Consider the following 21,414-nt stretch of genomic DNA (forward strand, 5'->3'; position numbering starts at 1 on the left):
ATGGTCATCCCCTGGCTGGCCAAGGAGGACCTACTGCTTGGAGGGGGGTGTCCACTGTGAGCAAGGAAGCAAGACCTCCTTTCAGCCTCTGTCCGGGCTGGAGGGAGAGCCAGGGGGTTTAGGGAGAGGCAGAGAGGGGCACTGGGTGAATCCCACCCCCGCCAGCCCCCCCAGTTCCTCTTACTTGGGGTGCCTGATGGGCACTTCCAACACCAGCTCTGGAGGGATCTGGAAGAGCTCAGGGTCGTTGCCATTGGCCTGGAGCAGGAGTGGTAGGACATCGAAGCGGCCCCTTGGGGGTTTCCAGCCCTGCTGCATGCAGATCTGCAACCAGAAGTGACCGTTCACGCCACTACCACTGCTACCGTGCCCCAGACCCTCCAGACACTGGGGCAGCAGGAGAAGGCGCAGAGATCCCAGTGCAAGCCGGCAGGCAGCACCTTCCTCTGGAGGCTCTGGGCCACACTGTTCTTGTCCACCGGGAACTCCCAGAGGGCAAGCGCAGAATCTGACTGTTGTAGCTATAACACCCTTGAGCACAGGGTCTGGCACGTCCTAGGTACTTGCTCTGGAACCGTGTGCATCGGGTACCCTGAGATAGAAAGAAAACCTGGGGCGCCTGAGTGGCTCAGTCGTTAAGCGTCTGCCTTCGGCTCAGGTCATGATCCCAGGGTCCTGGGATCGAGCCCCGCATCGGGCTCCCTGCTCGGCGGGAAGCCTGCTTCTCCCTCTCCCACTCCCCCTGCTTGTGTTCCCTCTCTCGCTGTGTCTCTCTCTGTCAAATGAATAAATAAAATCTTAAAAAAAAAAAGAAAAAAGAAAACCTACCACATTTGACAAGGACGGAATTATTAGAATTTGTGCATAAATGCATCAATCAGAGCAGCTGTCCAATTGAAATATAAAGCAAGCCAATAGGTAATTGAAAACTTTTTAGTAGCTACATTGAAATTTTTTTTAATTTTTATTTTTTTAAAGATTTTATTTATTTGAGAGAGAGAGAGAGGGAGAGGGAGAAGCAGACTCCCTGCTGAGCAGGGAGCGTGACGTGGGGCTCGATCCCAGGATCCTGAGATCATGACCTGAACCAAAAGCCAGATGCTTAACCGACTGAGCCACCCAGGTGCCCCTTTACTAGCTACATTTAAAAAAGTAAAAAAAAAAGCCCAACCAAAAAGCAGGTGAAACAATTTAAATAATATGTTCATTTTAAATAATATATTTTAATTTCAATAATATTTGATTATCAGTTACTAATCATCATAATTATAATATTTATTATAGTGATATTAACTTAATATTATATTAAAGTATTGATAGCAACATATTTAACATTAAAGTTAAATATGTAATATGGTTATCCAATAAATATGTCAAATATACAATATATAACAGAATTAAATAATTTTTTTAATTTTTTTATTGTTGTCAGAATTAAATAATTAAATGTATTAATCATTAATGTCATAATAAATTATTAAATACATTAATATTACTATAATAAAAGATATTGAACCTAAATGTTAATACATTTATTAACTCAATAGGTGTATTAATTTTTAATAAACATAATAGAGTAGTCTAACATTATCTACAGTATTATTTCAGTATGTAATCAAGATAAAAATTATTAATGAGGTACTTTCCACTCTCTGTTTTGTTCTCAGTCTTCGAGATCCGGTGTGTATATTTACACTTCGGACACACCTCAGTTTGGATTTTTCCAGGGCTCACTAGCCACCCACCCATGGCTGCCACGCTGGACAGAGCAAAGCAAGAGGGTTTCAAAAGATCCAGTTACGTGGTTATGTTTGGGGTGATTCTTTCTGTGGTGTCAGTAGGAAGAGGAAGCACGAAATCAGGGGCTTAGGAGAGAACATGTGCTGTTAGCGAGGTTTCTGGAGACAGAAGCAGAGGAGGAGGCCAGGAGGACAAGGTCAGCCAACTATGCAGTTAGCGCTCAGCCAAGTGGAGCCGAGAGTCTGGCTGAGTCGAAATCGGCACAGGTGCAACTCCTGGTCGCCCTGGTTACAGCCCCTTCTTCTCGATAATAACATTTTAATAAGAAAAGCCACATGCAAATGAAGTCAGCAGTAATGAGGGACCGGAGCAACGCTTGATCTTGCCAGCTCTGTCCTGAGGGGTGGCGTTTGAGGAAAGAACAGAGATGAATCTCAGCTGGGGATGAGTGGGTGATAAATAAGAGGGGTGCCGGGCTGTGTGCCCGAGATCATTCTAGGCATGGGTCCTGCCCACAGTGTCTCCTACGGGCACAGGTGCTGTTAAGCTACCGTGCATCACCTATGCTACCTGTCTGCATCCCCACGGATGGGAGATGGTGGTGTTTGCTTTCCTGGTGGCTTTTATGAACTGACTCGGGCTGCCAGAAACTGTGATCGTCTTGGTACAATGCAGAGACGAGCCCATCCAAAGAGAGGCTGGATTGCTAGAACTGAGTGATCGGATGAAGGAATGATAGGAGTCTGCTGTATTACCCAACTCAGAGCAGGTATACTTGTCAGCTTCTCTCCTGCTGGTGGGAGGCAGGAGATTTGGACTGCACTTCCAGCTTTCTCTGTGCTCATTTAGTGGCCTTGGATAACTCACTGGGCTCTGGTGAGACTCAGTCTACTCATCTATGAAGTGGGACAACAGTTCCTATCATGAGAGCTGGGGGAGGTAATGGCTGCAGATGACCAAATGGCCAGCTGGAAGGGAACCAGCCGGACTGGGGGCAGCCAAAAGGAACAGGAGGTCCAGAGAGGAGTCCATGGTGCCCCTTCTGGCTGCTTTCCCTATGATGATAACATTAAAGTAAGAGATGGCTGTGGATAAAGCCAGTTGGGGGGACTGAGAGCCCAGGCGAGGGCCAGGGGGGCACACACCTCTGTGAATTCCACATTGGCTGGGTCCCCAAGGATGGAGCCGTCGGGCTGCTTGTAGCCGGCGTAGCGGATGAGCTGAGAGTTCCAGACTCGGAAATCATGCTTGCCGTCAGTCCTCTGCGGAAATATGGTGATGGCCGACCTGTGGCAGAGAGAGGGGGACGTGCGGTGTCAGGGCGGGGCTTGCACCTTGCGGACCTATTGGAAAGGGCGTCACCCAGGCCACCCAGTGCGTGAGGCTCAGGGTGGATGACCTCTGTGCCAAGGTCCTCAAGGGACCACGGAGCCGCTGTTGGAAGGGAGGGACCATGCCCTGTCCCCACACTGGAGCATTGGTCTGAGGAAGGGTGGAGGATGGGAGGCCCCACGCCAGCCCACCGAACAACAGAGATTGCTGCTCTAACGGGAAGCTCTTAAACCCCCTTGACTTGGGCCAGTTTCCTAGGGGTTCTTCGGCAGCAGGTGACCTCCAGGGAAACAACATGGGATCCTCCTTCCCTCTAAGAGCCCACCACTGATTCCCAGTTCCAGTCTTGCTCTTACTGCCATCCTTAACTTCTCGCCCCACCTGCGCCCACTCCCAGTACCATACAGAAGTCTACACACTTACAGCTAAGAAGAAATCTTACTGCTTCCTTCGTACTCACATTTATTTACTTTAAATGAAAACTGGAGATTGCCACTGGCCTCGCCTACCTAAAGAGGCAACTAGAGAGCGTATACCGTTATTACATTGCAGGAAGGTGCTGTGGTTTGCTGAAGGCACCTAGCTGGGGCCCAGTTCGCTCTGCTAACAGGGAGGTCAGCAGCGTTAGAGAGGTGTTAAGGATGTCTTCTCACCGAACTGAGACTTTCTCTTTGGCATCATTAGAAGGATTGAAAACAATGGAAAGGAGAATGACTTCTTTACAACGTGGTTCAATGTGATCTCCTACCAGGAGCTCCGGCCACCCCGCTCATCAGTGCCAACCGTGGGCTCAATCCCAGGCTAGGGGAGCCACCACCCTGGCTTGTGTCCGCATGAGGATCACACGGCAGGTCCAGCCCATTGCTTGCAGATCTTCTCCTCTACACATTCTGCCCCTGGAACTTGGCCCTGCTGCCCATGTTGGCAGGAATCCCTCTCTGCTGTCATGTACCCAAATTCAAGGCCTGACTCAGATTCACTTCCTCCACAAAGCATCCCCTGTCTCATCTGTTCCCAGGGCCACCTTCTTTCTGAGCACCTGTGGGTCTCACCGGTTGCGCAAGACTGTATCATATTTAATACTGCAGGGTGACTGCCCCCTCGCCCATTATTGCCTTGTAATAGCACCATTTAGAAACTACCAGAACAGCCCATAAGCTCCTTGAGGGCTGAGACCTTGACTGGGCCCTCCTTTGACGCTCAGGATATACGGGAGGGTTCTTTGATGTTCTCCGAGGGGTAAGGTCTTTCAGGAAAAGATGGAAAGACCAATTCCCCAAGCAGGCTCTAGGCTTATATTACAGGCCCCTTCCCTACTGGTGGGCTCAGCTGGAACAGTGTTTCCTTCTCAAGGAAGGGACACAGCCAAGAAAACCCACGCTTAATGCAAGCAAGCCACTATGGGGATGAGCTCAGTGCAGCCTGGGGTTTGTGGGAATGAATCTCCCTACAGCAGCGCACACGGCCCCACTGTGGGGCTGGTCCTCAGTGGTTGGGACCAGATGCCGGGGCAGAACCAATGGATGGCACAGGATTGACAAGTAGACCTGCCTGGCTGCAGGGCCCCAGCTGTTTCCTTCCAGGTGCAACTTGCCAGCATGGAAGCCACCAGCCCACACCGGTGCCTCCCTGCCTTGGCCTCCTTCCCGGGGCTTTGTTCTTTGTTCGGGGCAAGAGGAATCCAAGGTGTGGCTTGGCTTGGTGGAACCTGAAGGAGCTGTGTCCACAGCGGCAGGAAGAGACATTGTCTTTGAAACCCAGGAAAATTCTAAGGCAGCTCCAGGCCACACAATAGGAGCTGGTACAAGCTGATTACCGTAGCCACTGGGATTTTCCCAGTCCTGGGAATGGGACACACTCCTTCCTGCCCCCTCCATGGGTTGATACTGAACTGTGGGTTGAACGTGATATTGGCCGCTATGGCTTTGCAAACCACGCAAGAGTCTGTTTCTCCCAGAAGAGACAGGACATGGCAGGTAGAAAAAAGCAGCCAGCCCTCCTCTCCCCGAGAGGAAAGGGGGAGCATTTCCTCAGCAGGTGAACCAACTCCAGACCCTAAGGATCAATGCTTTGGGGACATTAGACTCCCCTCCCGCAAGCTGGCAGGCTCACCTGAGGTTCCCTTTGTTGGTGGCATACTTGATGTGGTTGCATATGTAGTTGAACATCCCATGAGCCGTGGTGCAGTCGCGGGCATCGAACACCTGCCAGGGGTACATGGTGAGAACGGTGCCTTCTCCTCCCCTCCTCGGCTCTCCCAGTGTGGCCTGCCCAGGCGGGGAGAATCTGGAGCCCACTCCACTGCTGCCCCACTTGGGGAGAGAGCCCTCCACTAATGAGACCTAGGCTGGGTTTTATAGTGTTTGTTTGTTTTTTTTTTCCTATCCTTATAACCACAGTCATCAAACCAGGAAAAATCCCCTGAAAGCAGGCATGGTGTGTAGGTGCATGTGGTTACAGGATGATGAGTGAAGAAGAGACTTTAGTGGGCTGGATGGATTTCCTGCTAGGTTACTAGGGATCAGGGATTTAAAAACAAAACAAATAACAACCAAACAAAACCCCCTTGAACTTGATAATGAATCTATTTCCAACTTCAAACTACTCCCCAGGGGACAGAGAATCGAATGCTTTCAGGGAGTAGGCAGATAGTATAAATAAGCAAAGAGAGTAGGTGGAAGACAAAAGGGAGTGGTGGGGTCTGTGGTAAACTGGAGAGCATAAACCTTACCAAGAGACATGCAAGTTCCTTTTTAAACAGCACTGTGTTGGCTCAGTGAGACATGACTATAAGGCAGATTCAGTCATGATCTGAGAATCTGGGACCCCATGACCACTATCTGATATCTCACCATGCCTTCCGGATGCCCTTGGAAAGAGCTGACCCTTTGTAAGGCTCATCCCTCCCCACCCACCAAAGAGCCTTACCGCCTACCTGCAGCTTGGACCACTGGATCCTGCCAACGCAGCGGGACGCGTTCCGCCAGGCGTGCTTCGCCCCATAGATGAGCTCCGTGTCTTTGAGCTGGTAGGTGCCGCTGGTTTCGATCTCTTTGTTCACCTCTTCCAGCCTCTCTGTGTGGGCTTTGGAGCCAAATCTGAGTGAGGAAGGACAGGACATGGGATTGTCACCTTCTCTCCTGAATTAGGGGTCAGTGGAAGGAGCGAGCCTTCCAGGAGGGCAGAAGCCACAGCAAGTCTGAGTTGGTATGTGGCCACAATAGTTCAAGCATAAGCAGACGGCAAACTCAAATGCCCACAAAGGTCCGGTAGTGACTGAACTGGCTGGGTGGGGACTGTGGCCGGTGGGTGAGCTTGTGCCCGGTTCAAAGGGGGGCAGCTAACACTCTGCTCCTGCCAGTTGTCATCTTGTAGGAATGGGGGCCCAGGGCTGCCAGGTCTCCTTTCAAGAGAAACTGGAAATCTGATTTTTATTTTAATGTTATTTATCTATTTATTTATTTTTAAAGATTTTATTTTTAAGTAATCTCTACAGCTACTGTGGGGCTCGAACTCACAACCCCGAGATCAAGAGTCATGTGCCTCACCAGCTGAGCCAGCCAGGTGGTCCTGGAAACAGATTTTTTTTTTTTTAAAGATTTTACTTATTTATTTGAGAGCGAGCGAACACAAGCAGGGGGAGCAGCAGAGGGAGAGAGAGAAGCAGGCTTCCCACTGAGCAGGGAGCCCGATGCAGGGCTCAATCCCAGGACCCTGGGATCATGACCGGAGCTGAAAGCAGACGTTCAACTGACGGAGCCACCCAGGTGCCCCTGGAAATCTGATTTTTAAAGACAACTCTTCCTGGGGTTTTCTGCAGCTGTATAATATTCCATGACTTGGAAAATACCACTGCTTACTTACACATTCTCCTGTTGAGGGAGCTGAGGTGGTTTCAGATGGCTCTTTGATTTTCATTTTTTTTCCTATTATAACAATATCTCAGTGAACATTTTTATGTATGTCTTCTGGTGAACAATTGTGAGAGTTTCTTTAGGGTAGTATGCCTAGACACGGAATTGCTTGTGATGTTTCAAATTTAAGCAACACTTTGCAGGCCAAACAGAGACATTTCTGGGGGCCAGATTTAGCCCTTGGGCCACCAGTTTTCAACCTGTGTGTATGGAGGGCAGAGCCCTCATGCTTAGGTCTTGGTTCAACTGTCATAGAGTTGGAGCTGAAGTCTTTGTCCCAGTACTTGGTAATTCACCCTGGGTCCCCAGAGTCAACACACACTTGCCTTTTAATTGACGAGTAGTACTGATCGATGAACTCTTTGGCAAGAGGGAAGAGCTGTTCTTTTGTGCGGACATCTTCAGGCCTTCGTATTTGCTGAGAAGGGAGCATAATGGAGCCCATACAGATGTGCTCGGTGCATCCTGTTTCCTGGAGGGAAAAGAGAGAGTTGGATGATCACTTGGTTTTAGCACAAGTGGGGCTGTGGACCTGGATCTGACATTTGTCGTAGAGTTTACCTGGCCTTTAATTCCCAAACAGGATTTCTCAAGTACCAGCTTCAAATCATTGGATGATTTGACCATCATAGGATGGTGGTCATCAATCAAGGTAAGGATCGACAGGCAGTGTTTTCAGGTTCTGAAAGTGTTTGCTCTACTCAACTAGGGGAAGAGGGCCTTTCTGACTGGCATTCGCTGGGAATCAGACTCATTGGTACTGAATCCCCAAATAATTTTTTTGATCCCACGTTGATCTAGAAGGAACTTGTAGGTGGTTGTAGTAGCTCATTCGAACACATCTCTGGGACATTGACTGCAAAAAAAATAGCCCCAATTCTTCTCTGCCCTATATTCACACCCTTTGCAATGTGACAGCTGACCCCTCAGATGCCTGCAGATGCTTGAGATCAACTGAGACCAGCAGAACCACTGAGCCAATCTGTGGACTTTTGAAAAATAATAAATGGTTGCTGTTTTTAAGCCACTGAGTTTCAGAGATATTTGTTACACAGTAATACCTAACCAATACAATGTTCTTCCAAGAGGCTCACTTTCAACAAAATGTAAAGCAACATGTTGATTGGCTGGCTATTAAAAATATGACATAAAAGTTGGGCGCCTGGGTGGCTCAGTTGGTTAAGTGACTGCCTTCGGCTCAGGTCATGATCCTGGAGTCCCGGGGTCGAGTCCCACATTGGGCTCCCTGCTCAGCGGGGAGTCTGCTTCTCCCTCTGACCCTCTTCCCTCTCGTGCTCTCTATCTCTCATTCTCTCTCAAATAAATAAATAAAATCTTAAAAAAAATAAAAATATGACATAAAAGTTTAGCTGAGATACAGTGAAAGCAAGGAAGGGCTTGTTCAATACTTCATCAGTGCTCTGGTTGCGAGAGACAGAGAAAACGTGTTCAGAACCAGCAACTCCTCCACTTTTGGGTTCTTTTGGGTTCACGGTACACAAATAAAAAGTATTTCCATGAGTGAATAAGTAGCCACCAGCAGTTCTCAAGTGGGAGTGGATTTCCCACTTTTGGGTTCTTTTGGGTTCAAGGTACACAAATAAAAAGTATTCCCAAGAGTGAATAAGTAGCCACCAGCAGTTCTCAAATGGGAGTGGATTTCCCGCCCAGGGGACACTGAGTGATATCTGGAGACATTTTTGGTTGTCACAATTTCAGGGGGGGTGACAGATATCTCGTGGGTATAGGCCAGGAGTGATGCTAAACACCACACAGGGCACAGGGCAGTCCCCACAACAAAGACTTAGCCAACACCAAACATGGTTAGTGTGAGGTTGGTCTACATCGTGCTGGGATACTCACCAGGGTGCTCTTAAGGTGAAGGGTGTCAGTGAGGACCACGTCGGTCTCCCAGTTCTTGACCTTGAGGAAGCGGGGGCACTTGGAGGGGCTGCCATTCTTTGTGGGAGACTGTTTTCCCGAGGCAGGGGGCTGGAGGAGAGAAGGAAGGATGGGACATTAGACAGGGTCCTGAGGACACTGGAAAACTGCCTCCACTGGGGTGGGGAGCAAAGTTGCTTTTCCTAGAATCTGCCAGAGTCACCAAGTATCTGCACAGAGTGAAGGACTCATTCTCCCAGGGTAACACATGCTAACCAGGGAACCTGGTGCCTCTGCCTATGCTGAAGGAGACACCGTGGAAAAGCCTTTTGTGTTCTGTTCTGCAGGGAGGGGCCTCTCAAAGGTGGCCTCTCTGGTGTCTAGCAAAGGTCCTAGCATAGAGCAGGGATTCACTGAATGTCTGTTGAGTGAGTAAATAACCAAGGGATGCTGTCAGCCTCTCTGAATGGTACCAGCTTTCAGGCCTGTGGATGTCTGGGCTTTCCTGTTACAGTCCAAACTCACTACTTCTGGTGAGTACTGGGAAAACAGGAAAGATCCAATTAGAAAGTTCTGAAGCATAGAATATTTCCCCCAAATGTCAGGTTTCTGCCTCTCAAAAATGCCAAGTGTATCCCTGCCTCAGGGCCTTTGCACTGACTTGTCCCTCTGCACTGAGCACCTTCAGTCCCCCATTTTCTTCACTTCCATACACAAAATGCCCAGTCGGTGGTGGGTCCTGGGCTCACCAACATTGGCCCATCCATTTTAGACCTCATTAATAAGGATTACATTCTGTCTTGGGTGTTTCTGAATAATTGTCTACCTGCCTATGCATCAGAAAAGCATGGGTGTCAGTCAGCAACTGGAAGGGAGAGGCAGCGGGCACACTCTGCCATGTCAGCTGAATGAGAGAGGGAAGACAAGCCAGTGTGGAGTGACACTCATGCCAAGAAGGGAGCACTGGATAGTGACCTTGCGGCAGGGCATTCACACACTCAACTGGTATTTATTGAACACCTACTGTGTGCTAGACACTGTTAGACACTGGGGGCACTGTAGTGAACAAGACAGAGAGTGACCTGGCCCTTCTGGGACACTGCTGGGAGAGAAGTGGAGATAAATCATAAGTAAACCCACACATGAACCACTAGAATATCAGTTGGTGATAAGGATATATGATGATGAGGGGGGAAAAGGCAAGTGCAAAGGCCCTGAGGTAGGGATAAGCTTGTTAAGTTCAAAGGACCAGCAAGGAGGCCAGTGTGGTTGGAGTGGAAGGGTGTGGTTAGTGTAAGGAGATGAAGTCAGACAGGAGGAAGGGTCCTCATCTCGTTGGCTTGGAGGAAATCAGGTGGGTGAGGAAGATGTGAATTACAATGAAGTGGGCTGAGTCCGGGAAAGAAATCATAGAGTATGCTGAAGGGCTAATATTGTAAACCGGCATTCAAGAAGCACTTACTATATGTGAAGCAAAATCTTATCATGCCCATTTTACAGATGAGGAAACTGAGGCACAGAAGGTTAACTAAGTTGTCCAAGGTCACAGAGTTAGTACACTGGAGCCAGGAGTCAAATCCTGGCAGTCTGCCCTTCAAACCATGTCCTTAACTACTGGACTCTCTTGGCCATTATGTATAATTCATTCATTCATTCATTCAACATGTGTTTACTGAGTATCTCCTACGTTCCAAGCAAGGTTGCAAGGGCCAGGCTACAGTGACAAACTAGATAGATGTGATTTCTGCCCTCATGGAGTTCACAGTGCATTGTGGGAGTGAGGGGAGGGATGACAGGTGTATGATCATTAAAATCAAGGGCAATGGGTGCTATAACATGGGATGTTGGCGGTGTATAAGGAACTGTGGAAGCACATAGAAGAGGCACCTAACCCAGAGCATTTGACTTCTAATTGAGACCTGAAGGACAAGTGGGTGTTAATCAGGCAAAGAGAGAAGAGCAAGGTCTTGCAGGCAGAAAGACCAGCTTATGCAAAGGTCTTGAGGTGAGAGGCATATCATAGCTTCCAGAACCATGCAAGTGACAGCAGAGAACAAATGGAAGGTGCCGTGACTCATGATCTTCCATACCTCCCTGCTGTGGCCAGATCCAGTCATCCCCAGTGGTTCCCATCTCAGTGCTGGGCATCACCATCCATCTGCCTGGGCAAGCCATTGGGGGGGGGTGGGGAGCTATCCTGGACATCATTCTCTTTATCCCCCTGCACCTGATCCGTCCCCAAGTCCCACCATTTTAGCTTCTAAAGAGCTCTAGAATCCACCCCCTATTCGTTCTCCCCATTTAACTGACCAGCACGCCGGCCAGACCAACATCATCTTTCAGTTGGATGAATGCAATCACCTCCTAAATCCTAGCCATCGCTTACCGCTACTGGTGTTATAATCCACACCAGCAGGTTTCAGTACTATAATCTACATAATCATCTATGGTACACCTGTTAGTCCTATTGGTACTGCCATTGTCACAAGTATTACTACAGTCCGTCCACACCAGGAGCAGAAGGATGTAGAAGAATTCTTCCCTTCTTTCCCATTTGTACTTTCTGCCTGCTGAGCTCCAAGGTATTTTCCTTCTGTCCCCTCGTGAAGCCACATCCCAGACAGCTCCATTTCTTTTGAAGGCCTGGCCAGACAGCCCCAACGCTTCTTTAAGATCTGTCTTCACTACAGTCTCTTCTGGCAGACATGCGGGGGGGGATGTGATCTTTGGGCAAGACTTGGTAGCGACAAATTCCTCCGACCATGCCAACAGCTTGAAGCCATGAGAACCAAAAAATCTGACCTTGCCCAGGTGGGAGGCACCCTAGTGATCCTCCCTAAAGACTGAGCATCACTCAGCCAGTTTGCAAACTCTCTTGACCATCCACATGGATGCCCTAGAGGCTGGGGAGAGGCTGGAATCCCAGACGTGAGGTAACAGACACAGTGGGGAGCACCGTGAGGCAGGAGGAGGAGGTGTGGGGTGCAGCTGGTGGGTGGGCAACCAGCAGCCTTCGTTGGCAGGGTGTGGTGGGAGTGAGGTAATAAGCATGATGAAAGAGGCCATCTTTTGAGGTTCCAGAGGTGTGATGGGTGGTCATCACGAGCCAAGAAATTGGGGGCCCGGGCGTGAGCCGTGCCTCTCCACCCTGGGCTGTGTTGAACTGCACACTTGAAACCAGGCATGAGAAGGCCCCTGGCAGGGCTGTTGTACTTGGGGCTCTGATGTTTTAATTAGCCAGCAGTAATATTAGATGACTCAGGAGGGGACAAATGGGGAGATTAATATAGCAGTCAGGGGCCCTGCATGGGGGATGCAAATGGTTTTTCTGAGTGGGGATGGAAACGTTCTCGCTAAAAATGCAGATTAGGGGCACTTGTGAGTTATTAAGCTGGGGACAGGGCACAAGTGGGCTTTGGGCAGCGTTTACATGCGTCCTTTTCTGGATTTGTGTCTGGGGTGGTCAGTGGAGCTTTTCAGGTGGCGGGAGACACCGGCTCGATCTTGGTGGGCTCTGTGCGAGGGCTGCCTGGGATTGCTCCTAAATGGGGACAGGAGGCTCTGAACTTGTGGGCATTTCAAAGGCTCTGCAACACCTCTTTGCTTCTGGAGCCGGCAGGGTTCCTGAAGAAATGGAAGGCAATGGTCTTGCAGCCAGAGAGGAGATAGAGAGGCAAGGCCCTATCAGCCCAGAGCCCTGAGCCCGGAATTCAGCTTTGTAGGTACCCTGACACCCTGTTTCCTTCTGCCCTCTCCACCCCTCCCTCCTCTTTCCCCTTCAACAAATACCTATTGAGTACCTACTGTGTGTGCCCGGGACGCGTGTTCTTGGCCCTACAGTGGTTCCCACTCTCATCCCACAACTGGGGGAAGCCTCGTACACCTGCATGCAGGGATCTGCAAACGGCAGCCCGTGGGCCAAACCTTGTCTGCTGCCTGTTTTTATACAGCCCACAAGTTAAGAATGATTTTTCCATTCTTAGCCCGTTGAATAAAAATATCCAAAGAAGAGTAATGTTTCATGACACAAGTTATAGGAAGTTCAAATTTCAGTGTCCATAAATAAAGTTTTATTGGCACATGGCCACACTCATTTTTTTTTTTTTAAGATTTTATTTATTTATTTGAGAGAGAGAGTGAGAGACAGAGAGATCATGAACAGGGAGGAGGGGTAGATGGAGAAGCAGACTCCCCGCTGAGCAGGGAGCCCGATGTGGGGCTCAATCCCAGGACCCTGGGATCATGACCTGAGCTGAAGGCAGATGCTTCACTGACTGAGCCACCCAGGCGCCGCGCCCACGCTTTACTCTTCTTCAAAGCACTTTTCACTGCCTGCAATTTGCGAGTGTATATGTATCTGCATGTATATATATCTATGTCTCTGTGTCTTATAGATCTGTATATATATATATATATATATATATATATATATATATATATATGTAATGTCTACAGATATTTAGATACAGATATGTCCAGCCCCTAGACGAGTGTCCAGCATATAGTACATACTCAACAAACACCTGAGGTTTGCCACAGACTGAACTGTGTCCCTCCTGAATTCATATGTTAAAGCCCTAACTTACTGGAGACAGGACCTCAGGAAGTAATTAACATTAAAAGAAGCCATAAGAGGGGCGCCTGGGTGGCTCAGTCGGTGAAGCCTCTGCCTCCGGCTCAGGTCCTGATCCCAGGGTCCTGGGATCGAGTCCCGCATCGGGCTCCCTGCTCAGCGGGAAGTCGGCTTCTCCCTCTCCCTCTGCTCCTCCCCTCCCTTGTGCTCTCTCTCTCACTCATTCTTTCTCTTAAACAAACAAATCTTTAAAAAAAAAAAGAGGCCGTAAGAGTAGAACTTAATCTGATAGGATTGGTGGCCTTATAAGAAGAAGCAGAGAAACCTCTGTCTGTCTTTCTCTCCCTCCACGCATACACAGAAAGGCAGAGGAAGGACACAGTGAAGGTGGCCGTCTCGGAGCCAGGAAGGAAGCCCTCGCCCGATGTGACCATGCTGGCACCCTGACCTTGGTCTGCTAGCCTCCAGAACTACGAGAAGAAACTTTCTATGTCTAAGCCACCCAGCCTGTGGTATTTTGTGATGGCAACCCAAGCCGACGAACACAGGTCTAAATGCATTTCTAAATCATAGAGTCCCTCGGATGCTAAGCCAAAGGCTTTTGTCTTGATTTAGTAGAGAACGGGGGACCCTTGAAGCTGCCTGCTGGAGCGGGGAGCTTCTCAAAGCTAAGGTTTAGAACACATGACTGCAGGGGTTGCGGGAGGGAGAGGGTGAGGGCGGGGGGGGGGGGGGGGGGGGGGGGTGGGTGCTTGTTGTTGCCGCCGTGCAGGTGGGGAGCTGGGAGGGTGGATCACAGCTGCGGTGGAGAGTGCGGTGCCAGAAGCAGGACAGACAGCCCGGGGGTGGGAGCGGGTGGGAGGGCACAGGACAAAGTCAACACTGATTCGGAGGCTTCCTGGTGAGTGGGAGGCGGCGAGCCTTCTAGCAGAAGTTGGGGAGGAAGGGGAGGAAGTGACGGGAAGGTGCAGGGAGGGGGGCTTTTAAGGTAGGAAGATAGACACAAGACGTCAGAATCTGGAAGATCTAGAAACAGAAGCGAAGCACCTTGCCCTTCTCCAATTTCCCCAATTACGGGCTGTCACAGTCAGGAGCCTCACCATGGAACGGGGACAGGAGCTTGACTGACAGCAGGGAGGGAGGCCCCTTGGGAGACACATTTCAGGAACTGTTATGGGTCGAACTGTGTCCCTCCCAGATTCATATGCTGGTGTCCTAACCCCCAGCACCTCAGAATACGGCCTTATTTGGAGTCTTTAGTGAGGCATTTAACTTAAAATGAGGACTTTTGGGTGGGATGACTGGTGCCCTCACGAAAAGGGGGAGTTCTGAGACAGACACACGCACAAAGAGAAGGCCGTGGGGCACAAGGACGCCATCCACAAGCCAAGGAGGGAGCCCTGGGGAGGATTCTCCCTCTCGGCCCTCAGAAGGAACCAACCTGCCAACACCTTGATTTTCAGGAGATCACCAGCCTCCAGAACGTTTCTGTTGTTTAAGCCACCCAGTCTGCAATGCCTTGTGACAACAGCCCTAGGAACTAATCCAGGAGCTAAAGCCCAAACCTGTACGAAGCAAGCAGCTTCTGACTCTTTGACTGCTGGTGCCAGGGACAGCTTCTCCCTTCTAGGCCTGCAGCAACCTGCCCCGCTTGGCTTGTTCTAAAATGAGGGCAGCATCCTGGGGCTGAGCTGGGTACCATGCCAGCCACCCCAGGGGCCGGATCCACACACCATGCCCTCCACCACAGCCTCAAGCAGCACTGCCCCAACCTGTGGGCAGCAAGCGTAACCCGGTTGTGAGCTGTGGCAGATCAGGGTCCCGGACTGCAGACCTGTAAACTAGCAGGTATGCACCCATCTCTGTGATGAAAAAATTGCTACTTATAAAACTTAACCAACTGTGTTTAGTACCTTCAAGTATAATTTCCTAGTAGTGTATTCAAGGCGTCATTTCTAAAGTGATTCATTCTGTATAATAACTCCAAGGAAGCTCGAAATCACTGATTCTCTGCCCTCCTCTCTCTCCCCCTGATTCAACAGGCTATTTTCTGTGGAGGATAATTACAGAAGGAGGTGTTCCAGAGTCAGACCATCACAGTTAGGATCCATAGACAAGGGCCTCTACCAATAAGGGGTCTTTTTTTTTTTTAAGATTTTATTTATTTATTTGACCGAGAGAGACACAGCAAGAGAGGTAACACAAGCAGGGGGAGTGGGAGAGGGAGAAGCAGGCTCCCCGCAGAGCAGGGAGCCCGACGCGGGGCTCAATCCCAGGACCCTGGGATCATGACCTGAGCCGAAGGCAGACGCTTAACGACTGAGCCACCCAGGTGCCCCAGATAGGGGGCTTTAAGTTACATTGCTGAGAAGATGCTTACAGTGGCACTGATATTGCAAGGTAGCCTGATGTTATTAGACAACTTTGTTTTTTTTTTTTTAAGATTTTATTTATTTATTTATGAGAGAGAGAGAGAGAGAGAGAGAAACAGCATGAGAGGGGAGAGGGTCAGAGGGAGAAGCAGGCTTCCCGCTGAGCAGGGAGCCTGACGTGGGGCTCGATCCCAGGAGGCCGGGATCATGACCTGAGCCAAAGGCAGTCACTTAACCAACTGAGCCACCCAGGCACCCCGTTATTAGACAACTTTGAACTTGGTCCTGTTACCAGACCAAAATGTATATGTGCATTATGAATTGATCTTAAAAGAAATCCTGTAATTATCTTGTGGCCTAACCCCATTCTGTTACATTTGTACCGTGTGCGTGCGTTTATTAAAAGCATTAACTTGCTAAAGGTAAATATTTAAAATGCACAAGGCTTGCGATCATGTTTTGAACTTTTTACCTTTTAAGATATCCCGAGACACTCAGCAAATGAAAGTCCTATTGACCTCTGAGAATCTCTGTTTGGAGGGGTATCAGTTTGCACAGCATGGAGGAAAAAGGACTTTGACCTAACTTGGCTTATCCGGGAAAAGAACATGAATGTGGTTTGATGCCGTGAATACGCATGAGGAGCGGTATCACAGATTCCTGAACCAGAAATCATAGTCCCACTGGAAACAGTTGGGACAGCTTGCTTTGAATATACTCACTATTAAAACAAACAAAGCAAAATATGTGGAAATTCCTGCAGGGCTGAACCTAAACCCTCATCAATTCAGGCCCGGCTTCCTGGCTCCACCTTGGCTCTGCCCACCTGCGGCAGCAGGACATGGAAGGCTGGTCTCATGGCTAAGTGACCTATAAAGACCCTGGGGGTCACCAGCAGGTGATGGCTTGGGTAGAGGGAAGCGAAATATCAGCAAGGTTTGGATTCTGCTGCCATTGGGGGCTGAGGGAGGCTCCGTCCCACATCAATTCCCAGAAAGTATCTTTGTTGAGGCTTTTGTCCCCTGTTTGAGGGCTTCCTTGGAACACTGGGTGACCTGAGAAAGAGGGGCCTCCTGAAGCACTTTTGGGAAAATCCAACCCGGATGTCGTATTCTGGTCATGAGCTGGATCAAGCCAAGGGACCGCTGGCCCAGCTGAGCTGAGGGCAATAATGAGTTCAGTAGGAGTTTTTAGCTAGTGATTTGGGGTACCCTCCCAACAGACAGAGATTCATCTCAAAACACAGGAGTTTCCTTAAAGTGCTCAGAGAGGTTCAGGGACAGACACCCCAAGATGTCACCCTGGATGGAGCCAGTGAATCTGCCAAAGCCAGCTGGGTGGGTCTGCAGGGAACGTCTGAATGTGATGCTACCTAACCCCAAATATCACAGTGTGATTACTGCTGTGTGGTGTGTGTGTGTGTGTGTGTGTGTGTGTCTGTGTGTGTGTGTGTGTGATGTCTGTAGCTTGCCGTAGAAGTGGAAGTTTCTGGAAGTCAAGGCAATTGTTTGATGAAAAGACAATGTCCAGATGGTGAACTTCTTAAGGGCAGTGATCGCATCTGACCCCCTTCCATCGTGAGCAACATTTAGTAAATACCTATTTGGTGCCTGACTGGGACTAGGCCACTGCACATCTCCTGGCTCACGGAGTCCTCATGGTAACCCATTTCTCAGAGGAGAAAACAGAGGTTCTGAGAGGTGACATGACTATCTTCAAATGAACAGCTAACAGGCAACAGAGCTGGGTGTGGGATTCAGGCCCTCAAAGGCTGGCCTTTCCACTGCAGACCCGACTCCTGGCCCCTGTGCACTCCCAGAGCCTGGCCCCCTGCAGCAGAAAGATGCACGCTACCTCAATCTGAATGATCGACAAGGATGATGACGGAGTCACAGAGGGAGAGCGGTGTGGCTCTGTTCCCAAGACTCAGCGGCTGCTCACATTCCCTTTCCAGGCCCCAAGGGTGTCATCTGTAGAAGAGGGATGGTGCTCCCTGCCCTATCTGCCTCACATTAGCCGTATAACAATTAGCAGTAAAACTATACCTAAATGAGCCATATAATAATCAGCCAAATGAAACAACAGCAACAACAACAATAATAGTAATGACGCCCATTTTTGGAGCGCTTATTCTGTGCCTGGCCTTTAAGAATTAACAGTGGGCTCTGGGGCTCTGCCACTCACTAGTCATGTGATCTTCCTCAAGCTAACCCTCTGTGCCTCAGTTTAGTCATCTGTAAAATGGGGGCAATAGTACTTCATTGGGTTGGGGTGGGGGGTTCACTGAGACCAGGGACCTGAAGTGCTCAGCACCGCGCCCGACAAGGCTCAACAATGTATCAGCTACCATTGTTATAGACGCGGTCGTTTCACACCTCACCTCCACACAACTGGACGAGCCTGTTAGGAAATGGAGCCTCCGCGCAGATGCTAACTCGTCTGACCAAGGTCACCAGAAGGACGAGGCCCAACCGGAGCGGCCCCCAGAGCTGCGGGTAGGGAGTCCGAGGACTCGAATGGCCACACCCCCACAAGGGGGGGTACAGGGATCCGCATTATTGTTATTTTTACCCTGCCATCATTAATGCCCAGGATTCCTGGCAGCAGGCTAGGTTGTCGCTGAGAGGCAGGGACTGTCGCTGGTTTACCTTCATTGAGACGCACCCCGGCTGGGGCTGGCTGCCTACTTTTGGCTTTCAGCGAAGCCAGCACCCGGGTGGCTGGCCAGCTGGGGCACATGCCTGGGTGGAGAGGCGCCCTGACCGCTTCTGATCCTCTGATCGCTGGGGACCCACAAGCACACCCCCTCCACTCGCCTCATAATTTGGGGCTCTCCAGGCACTGGGATGATGCTGACACTTACCTCGGAGTACAGGAAAGCTTCTCAACAGATTCTGACATTTTGAAAGCAGCCAGCAAGCCCCACGTCCCCAGGGGTGAGGAAAAGCCAGGCTCCGGATGAGGTGGTGGCGGTGGGGAGGGGGATTTTGATGTAACAGTCATCTATCTGATTACCTAATCGCCTGTGTCAGCGAGAGGCTGGAGAGAGGGGCAGCGGGCTGAATAAGAGGGGGGAACCCCAACTGGAAATCCTACCTCCCCCAGGCCCAAGACCCTCCCTCGCATCCACGAAGGATTGGACTGATGCTTAATTAGTATCTGGAAATAGATATTCTGCCCCGAAGCCGGACACGATTCACCCTTTCCTCCCTTAGGAAAGCAAATTGGGCAAGTAAGAAAATAGTTGCTTCATAAGAAGGGAAGCAGAGGGGCGCCTGGGTGGCTCAGTCGGTTAAGGAACCAACTCTTGATTTTGACTCAGGTCATGATCTCAGGGTCGTGAGATTGAGCCCCGCATCGGGCTCTACACTGGGCATGGAGTCTGCTTAAGATTCTCTCTTTCTCTCCCCCCTCAAATATATAAATAAAAAAAATCTTTTTAAAAAATTATTTATTTGTTTATTTGAGAGAGAGAGCGCGCGCGCATAGTGAGAGGAAGGACAAAGGGAGAGGGAGAAGCAGACTCAGTCCCAGGTTCAATCTGAAGACCCTGGGATCATGAGATCATGACCTGAGCCAAAGGCAGCTGCTTAACTGACTGAGCCACCCAGGCGTCCCTAAATAAATAAATCTTAAAAAAAAAAAAAAAAAAGGGAGGCAGAGAAGGGCTTGATTCAAATGCTGAGGTTTTGCAGGGAGAAGGGACCAACAGCAGTTTCTCAAGTCATTTACATAGGATAGCATTTTCACTTAAGAGGATTATTATGTCGGGGCGCCCGGGTGGCTCAGTCGTTAAGGGTCTGCCTTCGGCTGAGGTCGTGATCCCAGGGTCCTGGGATGGAGTCCCACCTCGGGCTCCCTGCTCCATGGGAAGCCTGCTTCTCCCTCTCCCACTCCCCCTGCTTGTGTTCCCTCTCTCTGTCAAATAAATAAATAAATAAATCTTAAAAAAAAAAAAAAGAGGATTATTATGCCAAGGGCCTTTAGGATGGTGTCAAAATTCATTATGTGTCCCTGGTGTTATCAGCACTAAAGACAACCTCAGAGGTCCGACAATGATCCTTAGCAAGAAAAGAAAACGCAGTATATCGTACACCTGCCACAGCGGTTACTTTTACTATTAATACCTTTTCCTACTAGACAAATTCCTACGTGATCTTCAAAACCCAGTTCAAATGTTACCTCTTCAGCTAAACAGTTCCTGATACCTGCTGAGGTATTGATGTTCCCACAGTGTTTTGGGTCCCTTTGTATTTTAGGATTAATTGCACTGTGAAGGGCTTAAGGGCAGGGAGGGTGATGTTTATTCATCTTTGGTTCTACCCCAGAGCTATGCACATGGCAGGTGCTGGGTGAAGGTTTGGTGATGGGTGAGCTGATTTATTCTACCAGCCCAGGCCAGATAGTTTGGGAAAAGAGATGTTAAAGATGAACATTACACAGGTTGGTTAAGCATCCGCCTTTGGCTCAGGTCATGGTCCCAGGGTCCTGTGATGGAGCCCCATGTCGGGCTCCCTGCTCAGCAGGGAGCCTGCTTCTCCCTCTCCTCCCTGCTTCTAATCTTTCTCTCTCTCTGTCTCTCTCTCTCCAATAAATAAAATCTTAAAAAAAAAAAAGATTAGCATTATAGTCATTCACACACTGTGTTCTTGAGTTTCAGTGGCCATACCTGCTGCTGAATCAGACCCTTAGTAAGAGAAAGCACCACTAGATAGAGATGAACATCTCAGCCTCCAGAGACTGAAGAGAGGGTGTTTCTATGGCTGATTTTCCTTGAATCTGGACAAAGGAGAGAATCAAGAAGGATGGGGCAGACCTCACTGTTCCTTCAGGGAGCTACCAGTCTTCTGAATCAGGAAGTTCTTTTTCTTGTCTAGCCTGTATCCACCCTGCTTCACCTGGACTCTGTTGCCTTTGGCCCAGTCCTTGGGGAAAATGCGGACCAGCTGTTCTTTTACTTCCTTCTGTCTCTTCCTGACTCAGGAAAGCAGGTAGTGGCTGGGTCTCTCTTTGTATTATGAACAATGCTAACCCCCCGCAGATGCCTAAAAAAGTAGCAAATGTGGGTTACAACTGGGAGGAAGGAAGCCGATCCCGGGAGCTCCAGGTAAAGTGGCTTTGAGCATGTAGAGAAGAGGCTAAGCATATATGCCGGTCTTTTAGGACAGAAAGAAGAACATTACGTTTTCTATTAATTTGCTCAGCCCGGGAAACATTTCTCAGGACTGTGGCTATGGAGATGTCTAGCAGGAAGTAACAGGGCTGCTCCCTTAGCTCTGAGGCCGGGACTCAAATATAACCAGGCCCTTGGATCTCTACCCTCTTCCAGCTGTATTTCTGAGACACATTTGGAAAACTGAGTCTCAGACAACTGAGCCAGGATGATCTTGCTGGCCGGTGGTTTTGGTCATAGACGACACCGAGGATTTGCCGATGATAAGGGAGAGAATGTACATCCCAGCATGGCCGATCTGTATGTCACGCATCCAGGAGCACCCAATTCTTCCTATCTTAACCTCAGGAAGATGTAGTTTTTCCTCCTTTGCCCAGCACCCTCTCTCCTTCTCCAAGCAATTTTTAAGTGGGCCCTAAGGCAAGTTCT

The 21,414-nt window shown here is 49.5% G+C and overlaps 1 protein-coding gene across 1 annotated transcript in view; it reads right to left on the reverse strand.

Moving 5' to 3' along the window:
* The window catches only part of NOS1 (nitric oxide synthase 1), a 79,909-nt gene that overhangs the window by 40,858 nt on the left and 17,637 nt on the right, over positions 1 to 21,414 (reverse strand). The window contains exons 3-8 of the mRNA XM_027577102.2: positions 8,850 to 8,978; positions 7,313 to 7,458; positions 6,008 to 6,170; positions 5,185 to 5,276; positions 2,886 to 3,027; positions 185 to 324 (exon numbers count right to left, since the gene is read on the reverse strand). Of these exons, the coding sequence (XP_027432903.1) occupies positions 185 to 324; positions 2,886 to 3,027; positions 5,185 to 5,276; positions 6,008 to 6,170; positions 7,313 to 7,458; positions 8,850 to 8,978 (812 nt within the window). The remainder of the gene's footprint in view (positions 1 to 184; positions 325 to 2,885; positions 3,028 to 5,184; positions 5,277 to 6,007; positions 6,171 to 7,312; positions 7,459 to 8,849; positions 8,979 to 21,414) is intronic.

Source organism: Zalophus californianus, chromosome 14, assembly GCF_009762305.2.
Source record: "Zalophus californianus isolate mZalCal1 chromosome 14, mZalCal1.pri.v2, whole genome shotgun sequence".
In the NCBI taxonomy this organism is placed as follows: domain Eukaryota; kingdom Metazoa; phylum Chordata; class Mammalia; order Carnivora; family Otariidae; genus Zalophus; species Zalophus californianus.